Source organism: Cornus florida, unplaced genomic scaffold, assembly GCF_030987335.1.
Source record: "Cornus florida cultivar Cherokee Brave unplaced genomic scaffold, ASM3098733v1 CherokeeBrave_3.0.0_Hap2_Chr02, whole genome shotgun sequence".
Taxonomy (NCBI): Eukaryota; Viridiplantae; Streptophyta; class Magnoliopsida; order Cornales; family Cornaceae; genus Cornus; species Cornus florida.
This window is the reverse complement of record NW_026775572.1, coordinates 5892095-5915507: the sequence shown is the minus strand read 5'-3', so window position 1 is coordinate 5915507 and position 23413 is coordinate 5892095. Positions and strand designations below refer to the sequence as shown.

At 35.3% G+C, this 23413-nt stretch overlaps 2 protein-coding genes across 5 annotated transcripts; both read right to left on the bottom strand.

Annotated features, from left to right (window-relative positions):
• Positions 1–1588: 1588 nt before the first annotated feature.
• Positions 1589–7529, bottom strand: LOC132293300 (uridine nucleosidase 1). Its single transcript, XM_059790728.1, has 9 exons — positions 7180–7529; positions 6315–6430; positions 6129–6188; positions 3713–3895; positions 3470–3574; positions 2532–2628; positions 2319–2426; positions 2075–2210; positions 1589–1990 (listed from the first exon to the last, which is right to left on the bottom strand). Exons 1-9 carry the CDS (start codon positions 7253–7255, stop codon positions 1882–1884), a joined length of 990 nt encoding a protein of 329 aa, XP_059646711.1. The 5' UTR covers positions 7256–7529; the 3' UTR covers positions 1589–1881.
• A 2418-nt stretch (positions 7530–9947) lies between these two features.
• On the bottom strand, positions 9948–22893 carry LOC132293298 (transcription initiation factor TFIID subunit 12). 4 transcript variants are annotated; one of them, XM_059790724.1, is made up of 9 exons: positions 22247–22887; positions 21851–22015; positions 16832–17338; positions 16322–16396; positions 11960–12038; positions 11816–11880; positions 11621–11656; positions 11253–11441; positions 9948–10597 (listed from the first exon to the last, which is right to left on the bottom strand). In XM_059790724.1, the coding sequence occupies exons 1-8, from the start codon at positions 22763–22765 to the stop codon at positions 11298–11300; spliced, it is 1590 nt and encodes a 529-aa protein (XP_059646707.1). In that variant the 5' UTR covers positions 22766–22887; the 3' UTR covers positions 9948–10597; positions 11253–11297. The 4 variants fall into 4 exon arrangements, with proteins under 4 accessions (XP_059646707.1, XP_059646710.1, XP_059646708.1 ...); XM_059790725.1 differs by lacking the exon at positions 9948–10597 and adding an exon at positions 10629–11115 and having other exon boundaries at positions 22247–22888; XM_059790727.1 differs by lacking the exon at positions 21851–22015 and having other exon boundaries at positions 22247–22889.
• Between the last annotated feature and the right edge of the window lie 520 nt (positions 22894–23413).

The following is a 23413-nucleotide window of genomic DNA, read 5'->3' as shown; positions in this document are numbered from 1 at the left end:
TACAATTTTAATTCTAAAAATGTTTCAACAGTTTATTTTTATTTTTATTTTTATTTTTTTTCCTTTAACTTGACACCATGGGCTTTGTAACCTTTGTTTCTTAGTGTACCCTTAACTCATGATGATTTCCAGACCTCGAGAATTTGCAATGAGATATTAAGTTCATGTTTTATTTGTTCTTATTTTGCAAATTTTCTTGCAAGCTTATTATATTCTAAATGTTTATAATGTTTCAAGCTATCATCCTTCAAGAAAAAAATAAAAAAATAAAAAATTAAAATTATTTGATGCTCACGGCATGAGTTCTATGTAATTTGATGTTGGACCAATTGATATAGTCAATTTTATAGTATAAAGGAAGTTATAAAAATGGCAAGGCACGTAAATTAATTCATGTAGCAAATAAATCTGCATATATATATATATATATATATATATATATATATACAAAATTATTTTAGAGGAGTATTTTGAAAACTTTAATAACTCATAGATCAATTTATAATTAAAATTACTGGGCCAGCATAGACCAAGGGGGCATGTGCCCCACCTTAATGGGGTGTAATGATTAATGGGGACTCACTCTAGGAACATTCCTAAATAAACCTTGGTCTCACATCTTTCATATCAATATGGTACCTAATGAAACATAATCCCAACACAAAGATAGAAAACTATATCCCTGAGGAATTGATTGCTAACATCTGCTAAGGAATGTATAAATTACAATCGTATCCATAAAAAGTCATAATCTGGGGCCTATGTGGCTCTTCCTGAGCATGTTTAATAATATCTTTTTGTTGCAAAAATTTTTAAAATAAAAACATGTAAGTATAGTTGGTAATAGTGTTGTAAGTTTAAAAAAATCATTTTTAAGTTTTTTTTTTCTTTTCAAATGGGTACTTTTCATTGATACAATATCCGTTGCTACCATAAGTAAACATCAAAACACCAAATTCACAAAACATTTCAACATCAAATGCATTTTTTTCACTATTCATTGCTGCAATACCGACAAAAAAATAATAATAATAAAATAAAAAACAAAAGCTTACCAAATAGCCCTTAATAAACACAAAACTACAATTAAAAAAAAAAAAAAAGAAGAAGAAGAAGAAGAAAAGTAATAAGTTTAAAAGAATAATTGAGGTTTTTCTTTTCCACTATATAAAATCATTTTTCAAAAAGAAGGAAAAGAAACGTAACGTGTTGCTTCCAACAAAAATAAAAATAAGTAAATAACAAGTCATTGGCACATGCAAGACATAGCTAGTCGGGACTGAACTGCTTCCTTACAATCGCACCAAATATAGATTATAGACTTGAGGTTTGATATACCTACTATGATATCAACGTGTTTTATTTATGATAATATTTGAATAATTAAGTGCACAACCAAAAAAGGTCAAAAGACAACTAACCATGGCCAAGTTTAACACGGCTTTTATAGAGAAAAAAAATGACAAGAAGAAATTGGTGGATTACTTCCACCAACAGAAAAGCCCCATTTACATTTCAGGATTGCCAAATCTTCACTCAGAAGAATGTGATGTGGATGGTAGTGTAAGATTGGTTAAACAAAATGACATTACAAGAATATGAAATATATAGGGAAAATCAGTATGTCATAGACAGATTTCTAACAAGGAGAATGACATTAAAATGAGGGTTTAATGCACTTTAACAAATTGCAGGAAATTTTCAGCAAATCAAGACGGGTAAATTAGCCCTTCACACCCAAAACTAGGGTTATCAGTTGTAACCATCAAAAAGCTAAAGAACATAGTTTCATCGTCTCCGGCACAAATCAGAGACAACTCTACCTTCATCTTCAGTTGTTGATTTCTCATGGGTGCGGAGCACAAGTTCACGAAGAAGATTTCATGGTCTCATCAATAGTAGCTTAACATAAGTAAGGACTTTGTCCACATCAACTGTCCATGCAACTGAAACAGGGGAATAGCCTGACCAAGGATTATTTGCATTCCATCTGTATCATATTATTATGACCAAGTTAGAAACAAAATGCAAAAAGCTAAGATGCACATCAAAGAGTGTGATTTTTTAGACGTACTTCTTTAGTCCTTGGTCCATCAGTGTATGCCCTACACAGATACCCTGTGTCTCAACCCTCACGACCCCACTCTTGTATGTAAAGAGATCAGGCCGAATTAGTGCCAAAAAACTGACTGGGTCATGAAGGAAAATCCCTGAATTCAGCAACTTCAAAGTGTTATTTCAATTAAGTGTAATTGAAATTGATAAAAGTATCAAAACAGTGTAATTTTAAGATGTCCAACTAGTGAACAGGAGATTACCATGGAATCCATCAGACGCAACATGCCAATCTCTATAAAATTTGCACATGTTGCTTAATAATTTAGCATATCTTCCTTCAGATTGTTTCAGTTCACTAAGGTCAGCATCTGAAACCGAAAGGTAAATGTTTATTTTGTGGCAGAATACTTTTGAGACAAACATTGCCATAACTGCAAAAATGCGAACCAAAGAGAAATAAAAGGTCTTAACACCTGTCAGTTTGACTTGGGTTGTTATGTTTATGCCAACAACAACAATATTTGCCCCAGAGGTGAACACAACATCTGCCGCTTCTGGGTCCCCATAGATCTGCAAGAAAGAAAAGGCAATTGTCTTTTTTTCCAGAATAACTTGAAATAGAATTTAAATAACTGAAAACTTGAACTGGGTCCCTTACTTCGCAACTTCAACAAACATTGAATACTGCAGCAGAACACCTCTACATAACTAAAGCTTCATTTAGTGCAATGGAAGAATTTCCATGGAAATGAGAGATTATAGGACAGTCTCTAGTATGAAAAACCAAAGTTACATGTGCTTCTATTGATAGACAACAGGTGAAGTGGTGGAAACAACCCACTCAAAATTTCAACTAACTCTGTCCAGCAAGTGTTTCTCCCTTGAATTTCACAAAATTAATACAAATTACTCCGTATATTTGAAGATATTTTAAAATTACACAATTTGGAGAACTTGATATTTGGAACATCTCTAAGGAGAACGTGTACTTATTCTGGGACATTTTATAAAAGAAAGCAGCGACACTTATTATGGGATGGAGGGAGTAAGAAAAAATATTCAAGGTTAAATATTAGCATTACATAAATTATCTTATAGAATGTGGACAAAAGAATATGTCAAACTAGAGTTAGCTACCAAGCCTGAATCAGTAAAGATTAAATGACCTTAGCTAAAGGGGGTTAGTCACACAGTGGAATATGTCCCCCACCCCCAATAGATGACTTCCATGAGATATAAGGCACACGAATTCCAAAACTTTACGCACTTCAAACTATCAGTAGGTGTCAAAAGAAAAAATAAAAAATAAAATCTATCAGTAGTTCTGATGTATCTACAACGCTGCATAATTCAGTGAGGCATTTTTTGTTTCTCATTAAGGAACAGGAAAATGTAAGAATTTTCTCATTACATTAGCTTCAGCAGCAGGATTGACATTTCCCAATGCAAAAAATGCTCCACCAAGTACGACCACCCTTTTCACCTTGCTTGCAAAGGATGAGTCCCTCTTGACAGCCTGAACAAGATAAATACAATCATGCGATTGCATTGCATAGCAAAAGAGAAACTTGAAAATATGCAATTTGGGACCTTAATTCAGAAGTTGGAAAAGAAAAAAGAAGCGAAAAATGGAAGGGAATTTGCTAAAACTTACCAAAGCCAAGTTAGTTAATGGTCCCAGTGCAAGTATAGATACTTCGCCAGGATATTCAGAAACCTTCTCCACTAAAAATTCAGATGCAGTCTTCTCAATTTTCTTGGAATTTGGAGGAGGTAAAAATATGTTCCCCAATCCATCCGAACCGTGAACAAAGTCTGCAACACGTGGTATTCCTCCCTGTTCCAAGGGTATAAAGTAAGTAAAACATAAAACTAAAGCTTAAACTGAACAATTCAAAACTGATATTAGTTGGCAAGGTAGCAAATTGTTACAAAAGACAAAATGAATTTTACATATGCTTGTGCCTGTAAGGAGTTTCACGATAGTCAACAATAGAATGCCCCCCTGGGCATGGGTGAAATATTATAACATGTCATATCGCTCACCACAAATAGTTGATTGAGTTGAATAGAGTTAAAAAAAATAAAAAAAAATAAATAAAATAGCACTTGTTAGCTCAACTATGTAATGAAATAACCTACGTCAACTTCCTGAAAGTGGTTATATTAATTTTACACCAAAAATCAAAATGAATCTTATTGTTTGATATACAAACATTTGTGAACTACCAAATCAGGACATGGGTTACATTTGGAATGGTCAGGACCACTCCTTGAAAATTAGTTTCGAAATCAAAAAAGAAAAGAGAGAGAGAGAGAGAGAGAGAGAGAGAGAGAAGAGAGAGAGAGAGAGAGAAATAAACCTAAGAGAAACAATCAATTGATCAAGAAACATCCCATTGAAGAATATGTTGGGGTTCCAGTGTCTATTACCATTATTGCTTTCTCAAGTAGTTGCAAGCTGAAACTAAAACTCCACGTCATAGTGTCTAGAGTCTCATAACGATCCCAAGTAGTTAAAATAAGCTTCATCAAGTTTAACTTGAGTTGCGTGAAAAAAAGAAACTATTTAATAGCATAACTACACACCGAAAGCCAAAAGGCACCTGATCCATTTGTTGCATTTTAAAATTCTCAAACTCAAACCATTTTTCAAACTGTAAAACGAGCAGCTCATGGATAAAGCAGGGCATTCTATGAAAAAATAGTCAAATGGATTTCAAATATGGTTAGAAGCAATTTCAAAGTATTAATCAAAAGAAATAAAACAAAACAAGTTTTTTGAATAAAGTACATTTATGCAAGACATAAATTTGCTAATACTGTATATGCAAATAATGGTTGTCAGTAACCTGAAATAGAATCAGTAGATTATTTTAGTGATTCAACTATCTACTTGGTTCATATACAATATTATAGAGTAGTTACTTCCGGAGTAAATTTCTTCACCTCTCTCCTCAACTCTACTCAACAAAATACTACTACTTAGTTTGACATAAATCCGTCTTCACCAATCAGCACTCTGTAAAGCATCATAATTTCTTAAATTCATGGAAACCTTGTCCTTTGCCCTCAACCGACAACAACAACCAAGCCTTTTTCTCAACTACTTGGGGTCGGCTACATGAATCTTATGTTTCCCTTCCACTCTATTTAAGGCCATGTCCTTAGTCAAACCACATGCTATCATATCCTTTCTTACTAACTCTACTCATACAACTTTGGTCTTCCTCTTCCCATAGTATTATTCTCAATGTGGACTCCTTTTCCCTCAACCTACTTACAGAAAAATCTTTATAAGAAGACAACTCAAAAGGAAAAAATAAAAATAAGGGTGTAAATGAGCACAACATCTGACAGACAAAAAGTTTGAATCAGGGTAGAATTGTGATTGATGGTAAATAGAAATTACTCTCAGTATAGAATTGAGGCTTAGCTCAAGTACAAGTAACGTAGTATAAAGGGAGTGACGTTTGGAATTGGAGTTTCAGGAAGACAAAAGGGATTTTCGGGAAGACATATAGGTATTTTGACATTTTAAAAAGAGAAATTACTGATAAATTAAAAGCAGAGTTGAGTCCACTTGTAGGGCTCTGCAGCTTTTCTTTCACAAGGTACTAGGTAGAAGAACAGTTAACAATACAATAAAAGGGCTGAAGAACGAAATAAATGGAAGAAAATGCACGTACAACAACTAAGGTTAAATAACCTGGCCACCTGATAATGCCATTCCAGTCTAATTGCACAATCTGCACCTCAAATAGCCAAATGATTTAAAACTAACACAACAAATCAGGAATTCAAGTAAAGCCATTGATTAAGAATGTAAACCAATCAATTATCTCTTCAATAATAGATGCATGGACATCTGAATGGTCTGTAGTGGTATATCCACAAACTTGACAGCAACAGATGAATCTTTTCATTACGGAAGCCCCACAAGACCTATACCCCGGTGCACTAAATCTGAGATTATGGATAAAACTACTAAAGGAAATGCTAGTTTATTCCAACTTCAATGAAGGATCAAAAAGTTGATTAAGCATAAAATTATACATAAAAGCAGGTACCTTCAGAGGCTCAGGACTACCCTCTGCCACAGGAAGACCTGGACGTCCTGCGATCTCACACTATCCTTTTGAACATTAAGAAAAAGGTAAATGATCATGAATATGTTCCAAAAACATGAAAGACCAGAAAATATTAGGTAAATATTATCGTATAAGAAAATGTAATCAACTAAAAGAAATACACACCAGAAGCAAAGCGTTGCGAGTTGCATCTTCTGTAGAAACATTGCCAAATACTGTTGTCAAGCCTAAGATCTCCAATTGTTGACTTTGGAATGCCATTAAGATTGCCATACTATCATCTATAAATAAGCAAAAAAAACCCCATTTACATCAAACTGACACATGAGAACATTTTTGGCTTGTATGTGAATGAACATAAATTTATAATATAGACAGTGAAATATCAAACTTGCACACCTAAACTAATACTAAAAATATATATAAAAATAAAAATGAGAAAAATAAGTTATTGTGCATAAAGAATATTCACCAGAAAAAAAAAAGATCCTTTAAAAGAAATTTTCTTAATACTTTCTCTCCAGGGAAATGAAGAGAAGAGAAAAGAAAATCTAACTTTTATTTATTTGTCATTTTGCTTATGCATAAAAAATAGTAGATGAGTGAATTGGCGGCAAGGGAAACATATTATCCACGTATTTTAATGTTAGCAAGCATCTTGTAACTACTTTTCAAAAACGTTCTTTGATTTTAGCGCAGGAAAGAAAAAAAAAAAAAAATGGAAAAGAAAATGTTGACAAGACAACAGCTTAATTTCTTTTAAAACAAAGTGGGCCAAAATTAAGTAAAACAAATGCCAGATTTCTTACTTTACTCTTTATTTCTTATGGGTTCAGAAGATTCCAAATATTCTACATTCCCGGGAAAAAAGATCAGATTCAAGTTTTTCTAACTTCCCTCGAATTTCCGGACAATGTATACATTAATTTTTTGTATATAAAAAAAATTAGAATCGACTAAAATAAACCAATGACATAGGCTAAAAAAAAAAGTCTACATTAAACAGAGATATATATAAATGGAGACTTACCAATACCAGGATCGGTATCGATGATGATCTTTTCATGTATAGAAGAACAACACGATCCTTGAACATTCGACGCCATAATATTGGTCCCCCAAATCAGATTGGAAAAGTTAAAAATCGATCTAGGGTTCGGATTTCAGAGACAGCGAAATAGCAATCTAAGTGAGCTTTGCACAAACACACACACAGACACAGGTATATGTATGTGTGTGTATGTTTTGGTAGGGACGGTGAGGCTGACGATTTATTGTGCTGAAAAGTAAAATCTGGGGGGTGCTTTTTTCTACTTAATCGCAGCCCACCACCACTCACAATCTCACATTCACCCACCGTGACCGTATGTGTGTATGGATATGGATATGTATATGTGTAGATGTGTCAGCTTACTCGGTTGGTACGCAAAGACGACGAAGAATATACGAATAAATAGTGGGACAGCTGTCTTAGTCTAAGTGGATCCGGGGATCTCCGTTTCTTATTCCCTTCGTTATACTCGTCTGTCGTACTGTCGTAGTAGTAGTTGATAGCAAGATAACGTTTTATTATTATTTATTTTAGAATATGCTAGCGTGAACCTTCCCAACTCGTAGAGACGAAGCCAATGAAGGTCCAGGGAAACACGTGCCCACTTGAGATGGTTAACAACCTATAATATATGTGATAATTTTTTTAAAAAATATCATATATATGAAAAAATTTATACAGTGCCCCCTTCAAATTTTTAGTTTCTAAAATTATATTTTTATTTTTTTTTTATTTTTTCTTTTATTCTTCGCATTCCTTAAATTTCCTTAGTAGAAAAAGTCAAATTTTTCTTCCTCAATTGAAACTTTTCAACTATTTCCTTTTAAAATTCTCTCATTTTTCTTTCCTTTTATATTTTAATAATTTTTTTCTTAATTGTCTTTTGTATTATATATATATATATATATATATATATATATTCCATATTATTTTATTTTTTTTATAGCGTGCCCCCTCACTTGAAATCTTGGCTCCGTCACTCCTATGTCATCCATTGAAATTTTAGATGAGTATGTGCCTAACTTTTATCTATTTTATACTAGTATTTTATTAAAATTTATCTATTCGGCTCAGATTTTAGTAGTATAGAGACAATTGGAGCCAGATTCTTGTAGAGTTTTTCCATATAATTAAATTGGTTTTAAATACTTTTAGCAATTTTTAATGTTTGAAAAATTACTGTATTTAAAAACAAAATTAATGTATACAGAGAATACAGGCCTAGACAAACTAATAAATGCCGATGGCAGAGATGAAATGTTTCACGTTATGGCACATGGGTACGTAGTCTGAGCCAACCAACACAGCCCATGTTACTCCACATCTCTGATACCATAACTTGCCAAATAATACTACTTTTCTTTGTTACGTAAGAGTACAACACACCACACATTTCACATGCAATTATATAGTTTACTTGCTATACGCCAACTTTTGGAAATGAAAATTTGACCCGCAGCATTGAATTGAATCAGCGTCTCGACTCAAAATTGAAAAAGCTTGATTCAAATTTGAAATTGCAAAATGTCAATTCCGTCCTAAACTATTCAATATTTAGTGAACTTATTTAATTTAGAAAGTCGTTCAAATTTTTTTGTAATATAATATATAATATACTCTTGTTTTAATTTTTTTTTTTCTTGTTTTGTTTAGATGCAAAACTAAAGCGTAGTACAGAGGGCAGCAGCAGTGAGGAACTTAGTAAACTGGGCATACATAATTGTAATTAGACCTCTTAATGGAGCGGATTCTGATCCACATCCGATCAGTTGGATATGAATTGAACAAAAAATTCGATTAGTCGGATATGAATCCTGAAAGATTTTTATATTTGTATAATTACCCCTTCTAAAATTTGACACTGCACGTATATATACTATAAATATATATATATATAACCAAAAGCCCATTCACTATTTTACAAAATATTGCTTTCCCACAAAATATGATATTTTTTTTCACTTTTCCAAAATATGATATTTTTTTTCACTTTTCCAAAATATTATGTTTTTTCCCACTTTTCAAAAAAAATATATATATTTCATCAAGTTATTCTCTCACACTTTTGACTTTACCACAAACAAATGTACATTTACATTAGACAGAGACTCAGTCACTCGTACTACAGTGCGGCAAACATGTATTTTTTATCATCTAAATTTACGATTATTATTTGATACTATAATTTTAATTAAAAAAATTATTAGTTATTACTATCAAAATTATTTTTGAAATTGTTTCTCTTTCAAAATTTAGTTTGTGTAATTGTGTTATTAATTACTATTCTCTAAATTTTTTTTTACTGCCTAAATCAATGAAATCGCATATTCACTTAGTCTATCAAATTTTTCGATTGATTGGATTTTCTGATTATAACTTATAAGGAGCTATCTTCATGTCTTACTTTTTATTTTACTTTATTTTTAAAATGAATTAATTTTTATTATGAAGACATTGATAGTCTAACACAATAAAAAGAACAGTTGTGAATGTACTCAATAAAAATGTACCCAGTAAAAATATTATGAATCAATATTTTAATTTTTACTTATATTATTTTAATTCAAATTATATATATATTATTACTATTAACGATTGCCCCCACAGAAAGAAATTCCCGCTACGCCAAATGGATGATTTGCAACAAATTAAAAAAATCAGCCCACAATTGGACTTTTAAATTCTTCATTTCTTATCCAAAACATTACATTCAAACACAACAATTAACTAAACAAATTCCCAGGTAATAAGCGAATTGGACTTGTCCATATAAACCAACACCTTTTGCAGATCAAATCATTCAATTGCGGAGATAAATACACGAGATTCGAATATTCAAATACAGATTGAGCAATATTTTCTCTCTACATATATATATATTATGTAACCGTCTTTTTGGTGTCAAATATTTTTAGAGTAGCAGCCACCAAAAACAAAAAAACAAAAATAAGCATTGGGATCTACTAGGAACCTCATTTGCATAGGCATGCAATGACCCTTGTATCCAGAGACGGACCTAGGATATTATGTTGGGGAGGTATATCGTATATCCCTGATTGTATCACAACAGCTCAAAAGGTTGTTGTAGCCGGAGATATACTTTCAAGAACCCAATGCTGCCACCACTCAAAAGGAATTGTAAACGCCCCAAGTTAAGAAGCTCAGAGTCAAGCAACGTTTGGGTTCTAGCATTTCCGATATCATTTCCCATTGGTAGCATCAAAATCTAAGGATAGCATACAGAAGTTGCTAATCAACTTTGTTTCCTTGTTAACCTCCCCAAATATATATAATAAAAAAAGGAAAAATGTTCAGGTCGACCATGGGAGCCATGAAAAATGGAACTTGCAGTTCTAGTTCCATTCTACCATGATAGCTGCTTCTTTGAAAATTTAACCTACAAAAATCGCCAGAACCAAGAAGAGCCATAAGATAAAGCAAGCATTACTACTTACCAGCCCCAGTTTCTATGATATTTGGTTGTGTAATATACATACAATGCATGCACGTAACAAGGAACAACCACTGGTGCTGGATTCCTGGCAACAGCAACTACAATATGCCACAATGGCACAATCCCCACCGACATATAAAACAATAAAAGTATCTCACAGTCCAAAATCACAGGATCAAGCGGGAGCTAAAATTTTGCTTGGGACTCTTTCAGAACTGTACTACATGCATGTGAAGCAACACCAACAGTAAACAAATTTCTACACATTTCAGCAAATTATAGAACCATAATGCCAGGCACAATTGAAAACTAAGATGCTAACATCTACAAGGTTCCAATGCCTTAATTCTTTCATTTTTGGCTAATCCAAATACCACCCCTCTTCTATCCACATAACAAAACAGAAAATCCGCCAGGGATGAAAGCACCATTTGCATGCCACGGTCCAAAAAGTTACTTTCCTACAAGCAATTTAAGACTCAAACCACTGTTTGCATATATAAGCAATACACATGAGTACGTGCAAAGTCACACACACACACACATGTATATAATATGTATACTTCCATTCTGCGTGTATGAAGATATCCAAACATACCTTTGATGAATAAGCGTCATACCTCCAGCACTTGAAATAAACAGCTCATGCAGCTTCACCTATCTTGGGGTTTGGGGAACTGATAACATTCATGGGTGCCTTTCCCAGATGACCCTTGGCATTTCCAGCAGCTTGCCCACTGGAGCTCTTAGTACTTGCTGTCTCAGCACCCACCATTGACTTTTTTACCTGCCAAAAAGGTTTCAAGTAAAAACGGACGGACATTCTGGAGAAATTCATGGACTAACCTTTTTGAAATTAAAATACCATGACCTATTGATGCAATGATATTATTATTCATTATGTACTTCACCGTGAACCAACGCTTTTTGTGTGTGTAATATAGTGGACATATAGCCAAAACGTACCACTGCAAGTCGCTCTTTGTGAATGTCGCTTGCAAACTGCCAAACCATCATTAAAAAAATCACAGAAAGGTAATCAATTCAGATAAGTAGTTTCTGATAAATGAAAGTGACCTGCAATTGCCATCACTAAATTATGTTACTATGCTATATACCTACACGTCATAAAAATAATGCGAGTCAGTGAAAATTCATTACCGGTTTTCTGTAGCTCTTAATTTCATCTCCCCTAAACCCAGGAAGAGTCATGTTCCAGTTTCTTTCTGAAATAAAGGATACACTGAAAAATTAAGCACTGAATATCCACATAAGGCATATTGGCAAACAGCCAAAACAACTAACCAAGATGTAGAAGTATGTCCTTTGCTTCCAATGTAGTTGATTTTCGATGCTTGGCTAACGAGCAACCAAATGTTGTAATCTACTCAAGAACAAGAAAGAAAGGGAGAACTAAATTAATCACTAAAGAATAAAAGAGAAAAGTAAACCATGAGTAGTATAGCTAGAATAATACAGACATGAGAATGCTGATGAGAAAAATCTCCACAAGCACACAATATATCCTCATTACAATTACTTGGGGTATAACAAGCACACAATATATCCTCATTACGATTACTTGGGGTCGATTATACAAGTCTATTTCGCCAAGGGAGATCAAACTGCTTAAGCTAGACAACATGGGGCATGAGGGCATCAATGTCATTTTCAATAATATTAAATAAAAAAATTTAAACAGCATAAAGACTAGAAATTTGTAATTTTCCGATTTAGAATGCCTCTTGTGGTTTCAGGCAAGATCTTTTTTGAATGTCCATCTGCTTAGTAAGTCGACCCATTTATTCAACAAAGAGAAAATGTTTTTAACTCCTTTTATTCCTTTGTTTCATTTTCACTGGGAAAACGACAAGGAGTTGCTTCTAATGTGAACAGATGCCCTTAGCCTCCCTTTTCTAACATATTTGGGAAAGAAATCCATTAGTATATATCAAATTCAAGGATGTGCGAAAAAAGAAAAAAAATTGATCCCAAATAGAAGTGAAATAAACAGGGCAACAACCCCAGGTCAAAAAGGAAGGGGGGTGGGGTGGGGGGGAGGTGAAGAAGAAAGAAAAAGAAGATGAAGAATAACAAGACTTCAATTAGGTGGATCTGTCAAGTTAGTAGCTTTGCCAAAGAAGGTCAATAAAGAAGCAATAACATAGTGGAAAGTTCATCATCTTATTTTGTGGTGTATGAGGGAAAGCAGGCACACAAGGTCATGAAATCCAATTAACATACAGTTAAAAGGGAGAAAAAAAAAATCTCTAGAAACAACATCTTTCTATATATATAAAGCTACATGGAAGCAGATATATCATTTTGCTTCAGTAAACTGGCAAAAACAAAATATTGGTTTTATAATTGTAATCCCCTAATGAACATAAACAAATTAGATGGAAAGAAGTATACAGTATGGAAGAATAAAAAGATGCCACTAAAATATCATGCATTGTACCAGAAGTTGAATCAAAGGGAACTTCACTATCTTTCTTGTCAATTGAGAAAACACATATCGTAACAAACAAATTGATGCAAAATAGTAAAGAATCAAGTATAGTCAGTCAATGGTTGGCAAACTAAGAAGCATGTATGCAATGCAGGGTACGAGCAGGGAATCACCAAAACAACACCACTTGAGAAATAGGAAATGCGCATGATGAGGACACATTAGCAAAATATATATTCTTAATATATATAAGAGGCATGTAAGCAATGGTTGGTAATCTAAGAAGCATGTACGCAATGCGAACAAGTAGGGAATCACCAAAACAACAACACTTGAGAAATAGGAAATGAGCATGACGAGGACACATTAGCAAAATATATATTCTTAATATATAAAAGAGGGTAAAATGCAAAAAAGAAAAGAAGAAAATAAAACTTGTTCTATCCTGCATTTGCAAATAACACCCTGAGCTTCAAAAATAACCCCAAAACTATAATAGATTTGCAAATAAGACCTTTCCATTATTAAACCATTAACTGAGTGATACTTATACAAATAAATAAATAAATATATAAAAACATTAACTGCGTGACAATTTTACATAACTGCCCTTCCAAAATGAAATGAATACAATAAGTTAGAAAATTTCAAATAAACTTTTTTTTTATAAGTTGAGTTAAATCCCTAACATGTACTGTTGATATAACCAAACTCATTTCCCCTTCCTCAAGAACCAAAAATTGATCCATCCATATATTTTTTCTAGCGCTGTAAATGAACCAAGCGTTCCACAAACAGCTCGAGCTTGGCCGGATAATAGCTCGGTTCATGTTTGTTTACTTAGTAAACAAACCACGCTCAAACAAATTTTGCAAGCTCGTTTCATAAACAAACCAATCTCAAACAGACCCCTGCTCGGTTAGTTTGTTCGTGAACAGATCGTGAACAAGGTTCGTTTATGTGTTCGTGAACATATGTGCTATATGTATAAATTCACAGATTAATTAATAAGTAAAAATCTATTTAGTTTATACATGATATTCATTTATATATAAAGCCCAAAAAAATACAATGAACTAATTAAGTTTACATGAGATCCACTTAATATAAGGCCCAAAAATATAATGAACTCAAACAAATTAAGAATTTTAGACAACCCAAATTCAAGCCCAAGCTGTGAAGCCCATCTATACAAACACATTAACCTGTCATTTCATATCAATTCTCAACCCTAAAAGCATCTTTAGAGGCTGCGTCTTTCTATCAAGAAAAAAAACACTGCCCGCTCTTCTCTCCATCTCACAACCGTAGCTGGACAAACCACCCCTTCTCAAGCACACGACCACAGCAACGTCAAGAGCCCCAATCAATTGACGATCATAGCAGAGGCAAAAGCCCCAATCAATTGACGATCACAGCAGCCCATATTCTCTCTCATTTCTTGTTATCTACCTCATCTGATTTTATTTATTTACTTTTTTAAATCTCACTCATCTGGTCTGTTCTCTTGATATTGGCTTGAATGAAGTCTAAGAACGATGGGTATGATACACTTGGATTCATATAATATATATGCAATTTTTTTTTTTTTTAATTGAATGAATTTTTTTTTTGCCATAACGAGTTGTCAAGCCGACGAGCCAAGCTCGAGCTCGTTCGAGTATGGCTGAGCCGAGCTCGGTCAGAGTCAGCCAAGGCTCAATCAAGCTCAAGCAATCCTTTGGCTGTGACGAGCCAAGCCCGAACACTCTGAAGCTCGGCTCGGCTCGGCTCGGCTCGTTTATAGCCCTAATTTTTTCTAAGGAGTAATTTGGTTCACAAAAAAAGAACGTGTTGGTCATTATATAACAAAAATATGTGAAGTGAGGTGAGCATGATTCTTTTCTATCTGTTTTCTAACAGAAAAAGAAAAATAAAAAGAGAAATTTATAGGGATATATAAGATATAGGAGGTTATTTGCAAAATTAATAATTCAAAAGGGTTATTTGCAAACTTGAGAAAATTAAAGAGGGTTTTTTACATTTTCCCCTAGTATACTATCTACAACAAACATAATTTTAACTATATTTAAAATTCTTAAGATTCTATCTTATAAATCATATAATCATAGACACCCTAAAATACCCACACAAAAAAAAATCATGACAATGATGCAACATGTGTGTGAGAGCGCTTTACTTATCAAAAAGAAAAAAAAAAAAAAAAACATGCGCGCGTGTGCGCGTGTACTAGATGTGTATAAGATACACACAATTCAAAGATGCTTTTGCCATCTCCTATCCTCCGGCACATTCCTTTAATGAATTCTTGATGTATCCTTTGTTTTTTCAATATGGCCAGACTTTTTATAAATTTTATATAAATCTTTATTTTGATTTTTCTAACAATCGTTCTCTTTTTCTATATTAAATAAAACCTTATATAACATAGAAGATTCTTTAATCAAGTGTTGTGAAGTATGCGGAAAGTGTTCTTCATATGTCCGAAATTAAAATTTTAGTTTTAAATTAGGTTTAATTGCATAAAACTCCCCCCTGAAGTATAAAAATTTGCATATCCCCAGTGTACTAAATTTCTATCAGATGACAACCAGAATAACAAAATTTTGCAAGAAACCCGATTCCCTCAAGTTACTGTTAAAGAGTAAATGGTCAAAACATTGGAGCTTTCCAAAAATCACAAATTACACTTTAGAATTAATTACATAAAACCCTCCTTGACATAAAAAAAATGGCATGTTAACCCAGGGACTGAGTGATAATATAATAAAATTTCTAATTTAGGGGGGTTTTATGCAATTAACCTTGAGAACAATTTACTGGACACATTTAACGGCCACCTAATAGGTTGTTGGTTACCCTTTAAATTATAAATACAAAGAAAGAAAGAAAGAAAAAAAGATGACAAGGGTTGGACATAATCATCATTGTTATTTAGATATGATTTTCAAATTGAAAATATGTTCAACAAATGATATTATAGATTCTTATAATGTTAAACATTAAACAAATTGTTAAAAAGCTAATGCGAAGGTTCGGTTGGTCCCAGGCCCAAGCTGAAATATATGCTAAAACAAGCTATATTCTAAAGGTACTTTGTACACAAGAGACATAAAAATTACCAATCAACATAACAACCAGGAAAAAACTTCTATGCTAAAAATAGATGGTTAGGTACGAGGATAAGAAAAAAAAATGTAAATTAATGGACTTACAGACTCAACGAATTCATCAGCAATATCCACAAGAATGTCTTCTACTTCAGGATCCAGTCTCTCTGATGGATCAATCTGTCCATCATAGAAGTTAGAATGAAAAAAAGAGGGAAAATATTCATGCCGAAGAAAGATGTACAAGTCAAAGGATGTAGGCAATTGCAAGGTAATGGCCCTTCTAAGCAAGGTGTCAAGTGTGAACCATGATAAACATATATGTCCTACAGTATGCTTTAAAATTAAAGTCCATAAAAGTTTGAACTCAAGTAAAATTGACAGGATAATTAAACACATATCTGTCGCTTGTTTCTTATAGATGCCTCCTCCAATATTTAATTTTTGGGTAAATTACACTCACACCACCCTGAGGTTTGCCCAATTACACTCAAGACTCCAAAAATGCAACAGAAAATGATCTAAACAATCATTACAGACCAGTAAATTTTCAAATAAGTCCTAAAAGAACAGATAATAGGGAAAAGATTATAAAAAGAGGAGCAATATGTTCACCTGGGATACTAGTTCTTGAATGCTTCTCTTGCTTAGAATCCTATTATAAGATTCACTAGTCTCTGCACTGGCAGTTTTATCAGGGGGGGCTGATTGGACTGTGCTGAGTTGTACCATTGCATGAGAGGAAGGTTTCTGGTTTCCCCTTGTAATCTGTTGTTGATGTGGTATAGATTGTGGAACCCTTGATGTTGAAAATTGTTGCCCGTAATGCTCTTGTGGCGGTTGTGAGGGTAAAGTGTGTTGCGATTGTTGTGCAGATGACATTTGCTGCTGTGACGCAGTTGACAATGGATGATGATGTTGTTGAGGGATGTGGGATCTTTGCTGCAAAGATTGTTGGTTCATTTGTGGTCTAAATGATGGTGATGGCAATGGAGGCTTCCCTTGTGATCCAGATGACAACCACGGCTGATTATGAGGCTGCACACTCTGTGGCATGCTTGGTGATGGTGAACCAGGAGATCCCACTGACGGAACTCTTAACAAGCCATGCCCTTGGAAATTCTGCATATAAGGAAGAAAAAGAACAAGAAAAGAAAGATTAAAAACTTACTTATCCACCTGAAAAAAAAAAAAAAAAGGAAAAATTATTATGGCAAAACTGCAGGATGACTGCTGTAGAATATAAAACTGCAGGATGAGTGCTTCCAAGTAAAAGGAAAGCATGACTCCCACCATTTTCTTTTAAAAAGCGAATAATCCACTAATGCCCCCCAAAAACTGGGGTCAATCCCATCTCGAGCCGCCATAGAGAAAACAAATATAAACCTCAGATCAAGCAAATCATAGAAGCTCCAAAAAGTACTCTGTAAACAAAGGATATGACATAACACTCAAAATATAAAACTTCAGAAGACCGTACTTCAATCTCAGCACCTTCAAAAGTTCTCTTGTAGCTTTCCTTCTAGAAAAAACCACATAAGACACAAACTTATCAAAAAAAAAAAAAAAAAAACCACGTAAGACACAAGGGAGTCATGTCCCAAACCTTCCTCACCTACCTCTGAATGCATCTAGCTCCCCAACTACTCAACATATCCAATACTAAAACCTAACATCACCACCTTACACCAAAAGGATAAAAAAAATTAATTTGCTAGCCACACTAAAATGTGTAGAATGATGATTGATAGTCACCCGATCCCTCTTATAACTGCAGCACCAATTGGGCATATAGTATCCTCTGCCTTCAAATTATCAATTATGATCACCACCTCCAGAATAGCTGCCCGAGAGAGAGACAGAGAGAGAGACGATCAAGAGTGCCTTTGTTCTCCAAATCCTTTCCCAGGGAAACTCCAATCTATACCACCTTAAAACTTGAAAGGACTTAACAGAAGGATTTGACGCCGAAAATTTTGTTACCGGTTGCCTTCCATCTAATTGAATTCTCTGCTCCTTCATGAAAAGGTATCTCTTGGAGTAACTCACCAGCTGAGCCTAACACTAGTATTGGAAATGCTATTCTAAAACACTGCATCACCTGAGGAGGAGGCAAACATCGCTTCCACAGCCCCTTCATAGTGGTCGCAAACAGTGTTGTTAAAGGCGCGCCTAGGCTTAAGGCACTGGTCTAGAGCCTGTTGTCATCCTTGGCTCATTGCTATTTACTAGGCGCGCACCTCAGTTGCGCCTTGTCCCTGTTTGTCAGGCGCGCCTCACTGATTATTTTCTAAGAAGGCGCACCTGACAAACAGGGACAAGGCGCAATTTTCAACTTTTAGAATATTGATATGACTTATGAGATATGAATGTTTTTATGGTAGTTTAAATTTTCAATTGTGCGCCTCACTTGACTTAGGCGCGCACCTCGCGCCTAGGCTCCAGAGGACCTCCAGCGCCTTGGGCCTTTAATAACATTGGTCGCAAACAATTTTGAGACATCTCCCAACACCAATAATACCAAAACCTAATTTTAGATCCATTACTCACCACGAGGCCCAGATACCTAGAGAACTCTCCTCCTACCCTTTCATGGTACTCTACCATAAACTTACATAGTGAACCATCCCCACCTCTAGAGATGTCTACCCCTTACAAGCACAATGCTTCTTCTCCACCCTCAACACCAAGCTTTCTTTATCCAATGCAAACCTCCATGTCCATTTGCCTAAATGACTGGGAAAAAAATTCTGAGCTTTTCATTGTCCCCCTTCCTTCACTAGGGAGCACACCTTGCAGCCCTTGTTCCCACTATATAGTACCTGAACTCCTCCAGCTGTCCCTATAAGAAGACCTATGGAAGCTTTTAATTTACTCTCTTCTACACCAGTGTTGGGATGTAAAGAGAAACACAAAATAGGTTAAAAGCATCAGCAATGTGCTTTTGATGAGAGTTAGCCTCGCAGCCTCGCCCCTTTACACAAGTACTGCCTTATGGACCAGCTAACCTCTTCTGAAATACAACATCCCAAACTGCCATGGCCTTAAAAATTGAATCCAACCTATGGAAGCTTTTAATTTACTCTCTTCTACACCAGTGTTGGGATGTAAAGAGAAACACAAAATAGGTTAGAAGCATCAGCAATGTGCTTTTGATGAGAGTTAGCCTCGCGGCCTTGCCCCTTTACACAAGTACTGCCTTATGGACCAGCTAACCTCTTCTTAAATACAACATCCCAAACTGCCATGGCCTTAAAAATTGAATCCAATGGGAGCCCCAAACGAAGAAAACCCATCTTACACCCTAAATTGTTTTGCTAAAGCCCCAACCTCATCCATACCTATAATGAAAATAACCTCTCTTTCTCAAGTTCACATTCAACCAAAAAACATGAGAAACACGCATTTCCAAAAAGGTGTAATATACATGCCAAACACTGACACTTCTCAGATGCTCCTACACGTCCGTAATTCGAAAATAAAATCTTAAATCTAGATACTTGCCTTAAACTTCTTAGTAATGTGCTAACTACACTAATGAATCTTAAACCTCGAATAAGACTTTGCCAAAGACAGCTTCACATGCATCATTTTCTCCCCCTCAGAAAATGAAAGTGTCATTTATGTTACATTGACTCTTCAAAAGTAGTGAAGTACTCGAGTCGGACTCATATTGCTTAGACATGGGATGGAATATGTGTCCGACATTTTTGATGAACATGTACTTAAAAAGCATATACTCGCTATCTTAAATCTAGATACTTGCCTGAAACTTCTTAGCAATGTGCTAACTACACTACTGAATCTTAAACCTTGAATAAGACTTTGCCAAAGACAGCTTCACATGCATCATTTTCTCCCCCTCAGAAAATGAAAGTGTCATCTATGTTACATTGACTCTTCAAAAGTAGTGAAGTACTCGAGTCGGACACATATTGCTCAGACATGGGATTGGATATGTGTCCGACATTTTTGATAAACGTGTACTTAAAAAGCATATCCAATCATTCAATTTTATTATATTACTAATTTAAAATGAGTTAAATGTCTATATTGAAAACTATGCTACATAAAAACATTATTTTACGCTAGAAAATAAATAAATGAATATTTAGCAGTATCCTTCTAAGTGGAGATTTGACACGCTCAATACATGGATACATACCTGTACCTAGGGATGGCAAATTCCCCATCCCCGCCGGGTCCCAAGCCCACCCCGACCCGTTTATAGCCGGGATGGAAACCCTTTTATGTAAACGGGGATGGGGGTAAATTTTGAAAACCCGCTGAGGGCGAGGGCGGGGATGGGGTAAACCCGCCCCGCCCCGATTAAGTGTGAAATTAGTAATATACCCTTATATATAATAATTTATTACTAAATTAGATTTAGTATATATATGAAAATAAGAAAAATTATGTTTTTTTTTTAAATATATATATATATATATATATATATATATATATATTAATCGGGGACAGGGTGGGACAGGGTGGGACCGGGGATAAGGGGGCGGGGGCGGGGGCGGGGGTGATGGTGAAATTTTAAGTGGGGATGGGGGCAGGGATGGGGATTGAAAAATTCAGCGGGATGAGGATGGGGAATGAGATCCCCGCCCTGCCCCATTGCCATTCTTACCCATACCCGACACACGTACCTGAGTCCATGTAACATAGGTGTCATTTACAAAGAACTAATTAGAAACAACTATTGTATCCTCCCCTGATCACCAATAAAGTAGCCTTGAGCCCCTCCACTGCCAACTCAGAAACTTTCTCAATGCCACATAAAAGGTAGAAACTAAACTAACATATAAGCCAAATATATCCTGCTCACCCACATATCAAATATATATATATATATATATATATATATATATATATACTGATCAAGACAGTTCCAATGAACAGTCACCCAATTTTGAAAATGTGAAGTCTGATAGGCTGGGATGATACTGGGTAAACCTGACCTCATCAACGATATCGAGGGTAGCCAGCCAGAGGGAGATAGGATTGAACCTAGGGCAACCATTTTGCGGCAGAAAGAGATTCATACTCTTTGTGCACTTACTTAGATTTTGGCAGTTTGACACTTTCCTCAACTTTGGCCCCCTTTTTGGACAGGCAAAGGTATATTAAACCCAATTACATGTTGATCGACGTTCAACAAGCTACATGATTGCTAAACAATTAACGCTCACTCCAATCGAAGCAGCTCACTCCAATCGAAGCAACTTCGTCCAAAAAAAAAAGTTATGCAAAGCTCAGCAGTATTTAAATTCTAGTATAGCATCATTTTCTGATTGCTAGAACTTATGCACAAGCTAAAACTTATCAGAACCAAAAATGCAGCTGATTACAAACAGCCAAAATATTATTTAATTTTTTTAAATATTGTGCCCATATTTTCAATAACCACTATAATTGCCTTCAAAAATCTAGAAAATAAGTATTAACTTGGCAGGGTTTTCCCCATGCCAATTTACTTTTTCTTGTTCAGAAGTTTTTGACCTACTCTAAATACTTAGTCATCAAATTAATAAACCCATCACCACCATTACAATAATAAAGTAATAAAGAGATCTAGCGTATAATGCAAAGACATGAAAAAGTTAAATCTCGTAACTGATTACTGACTTGGGTAGCAGGAGATTGATTGTTTGGGGTAGTTTGTGGTCTAAGGGATGACTGAACAGGTCTCTGTTGATGATGTGCAGCAATCCCACCTGGCCGGATTTGAGAACCAGATCCAAATGACCCTACCGTTGCCATACCCTGTATGCCTTGCAAAGGTTGTCTTGCCTAAGCATTTCAAACAAAAATTAAACAACAACAAACAAAGAAACAAACACATATTTAATGAATCAAACTCAATCGACACATGCATAACAAATTTGTTACCAAAGAAACTTAACTTGGGCGCAGTTAATTACAGCATGTATTAAATACATTTAAACATCAATTCAAACTAATCAAGAAAACTCTACACACATACATAAATAAATTAGTCCAAAAAACAAAAAGAAAATCCACCTGTGATGAACTCGAACCCGTGAAAGATTCAGCCACATTGACTGCATTGCGACCCAAATTACCAAATTGCTGCCCAAAAGAAGGCGGGTTCAGAGAGGAAAATGACGTCGGTGGAGTCGGAGGGCTCGGGTGGTGCGCGGGAACCCCAATGGCCATTCCGCCCCTTTGCGACGGCGACGCCGATATAGAGGATGAAACGGGTGCCGAAAAGGGAGGCACAGGCGGAAGTGAAGGCGAAGACGAAGAGAAGTGAGAGAAGTGCGAGGGCTGTTGCCACGGTCTGTTGAAGGGGGTCGTTGCTTGAGGGTTTTGGACAGTGGATTGTTGTTGTGGGGTTTGGGGTTTTTGGTTGGAATTAGGGTTTGGAGAAGATGGGGTGGTTGATGAAGCTGAAGGGAGGGAAGAGGAGGGAGGCGGAAGAGATGGTGACGGTGTCGACGACGATGAGGGTGGTGGTTGCGACGGTGGTGGTTGCTCGGTTGGCTGTGGAGTGGATGGTGTAGGTGTTGTTTCTTCCATTTAATGTGTGTAGATAGAGAGTGTGGTTTGGGGGGAAAAGTTCAATGGGTGTTGAGCAATTGCTGTGTGATATATATACCGTATATCCAGGAAGATAGGAATACGCAATGGGTTTTATTCTTGACACCCTTTAAAGTTTCGGCCAACGCCGACGCTGATTAATAACTTTGTTTACATCAACAGCATGTGGTTTTAAAATCATACATCCACACCACTATTAATATAGAAAAATACTTAAATACTCTTTGATTAGTCAACAATTATTTTTAAATCATGAATTTACCTTAATGCCCTTTATAACTTATATACAAGTATATATTATATATGTGTCTAGATATATATATATATACATGTACTGGCATGGTGGTTGGCGGTGATGAATCTGGTTCGTGGTGGCTCTCTCTCTCCCCAAATTGAACAAGTTAGTTGGATTATGCATAATCAAATACATGTACAAATGGTGATGGTAGAAGTGGTGGCCAGTGGCAGTGTGTGTATGTATATATATATATATGTATGTATATGGGGTTTCAAAGTGGGGTATAGGAATTGGGTTCGATTTGGGGTTTCTCGTGGCGGGTGGTAGCAGCGGACTGAATCTTGGCCTCGCGAGGTGGCGGAGCAGTAGCTCAACGGCGGCGATGCTTA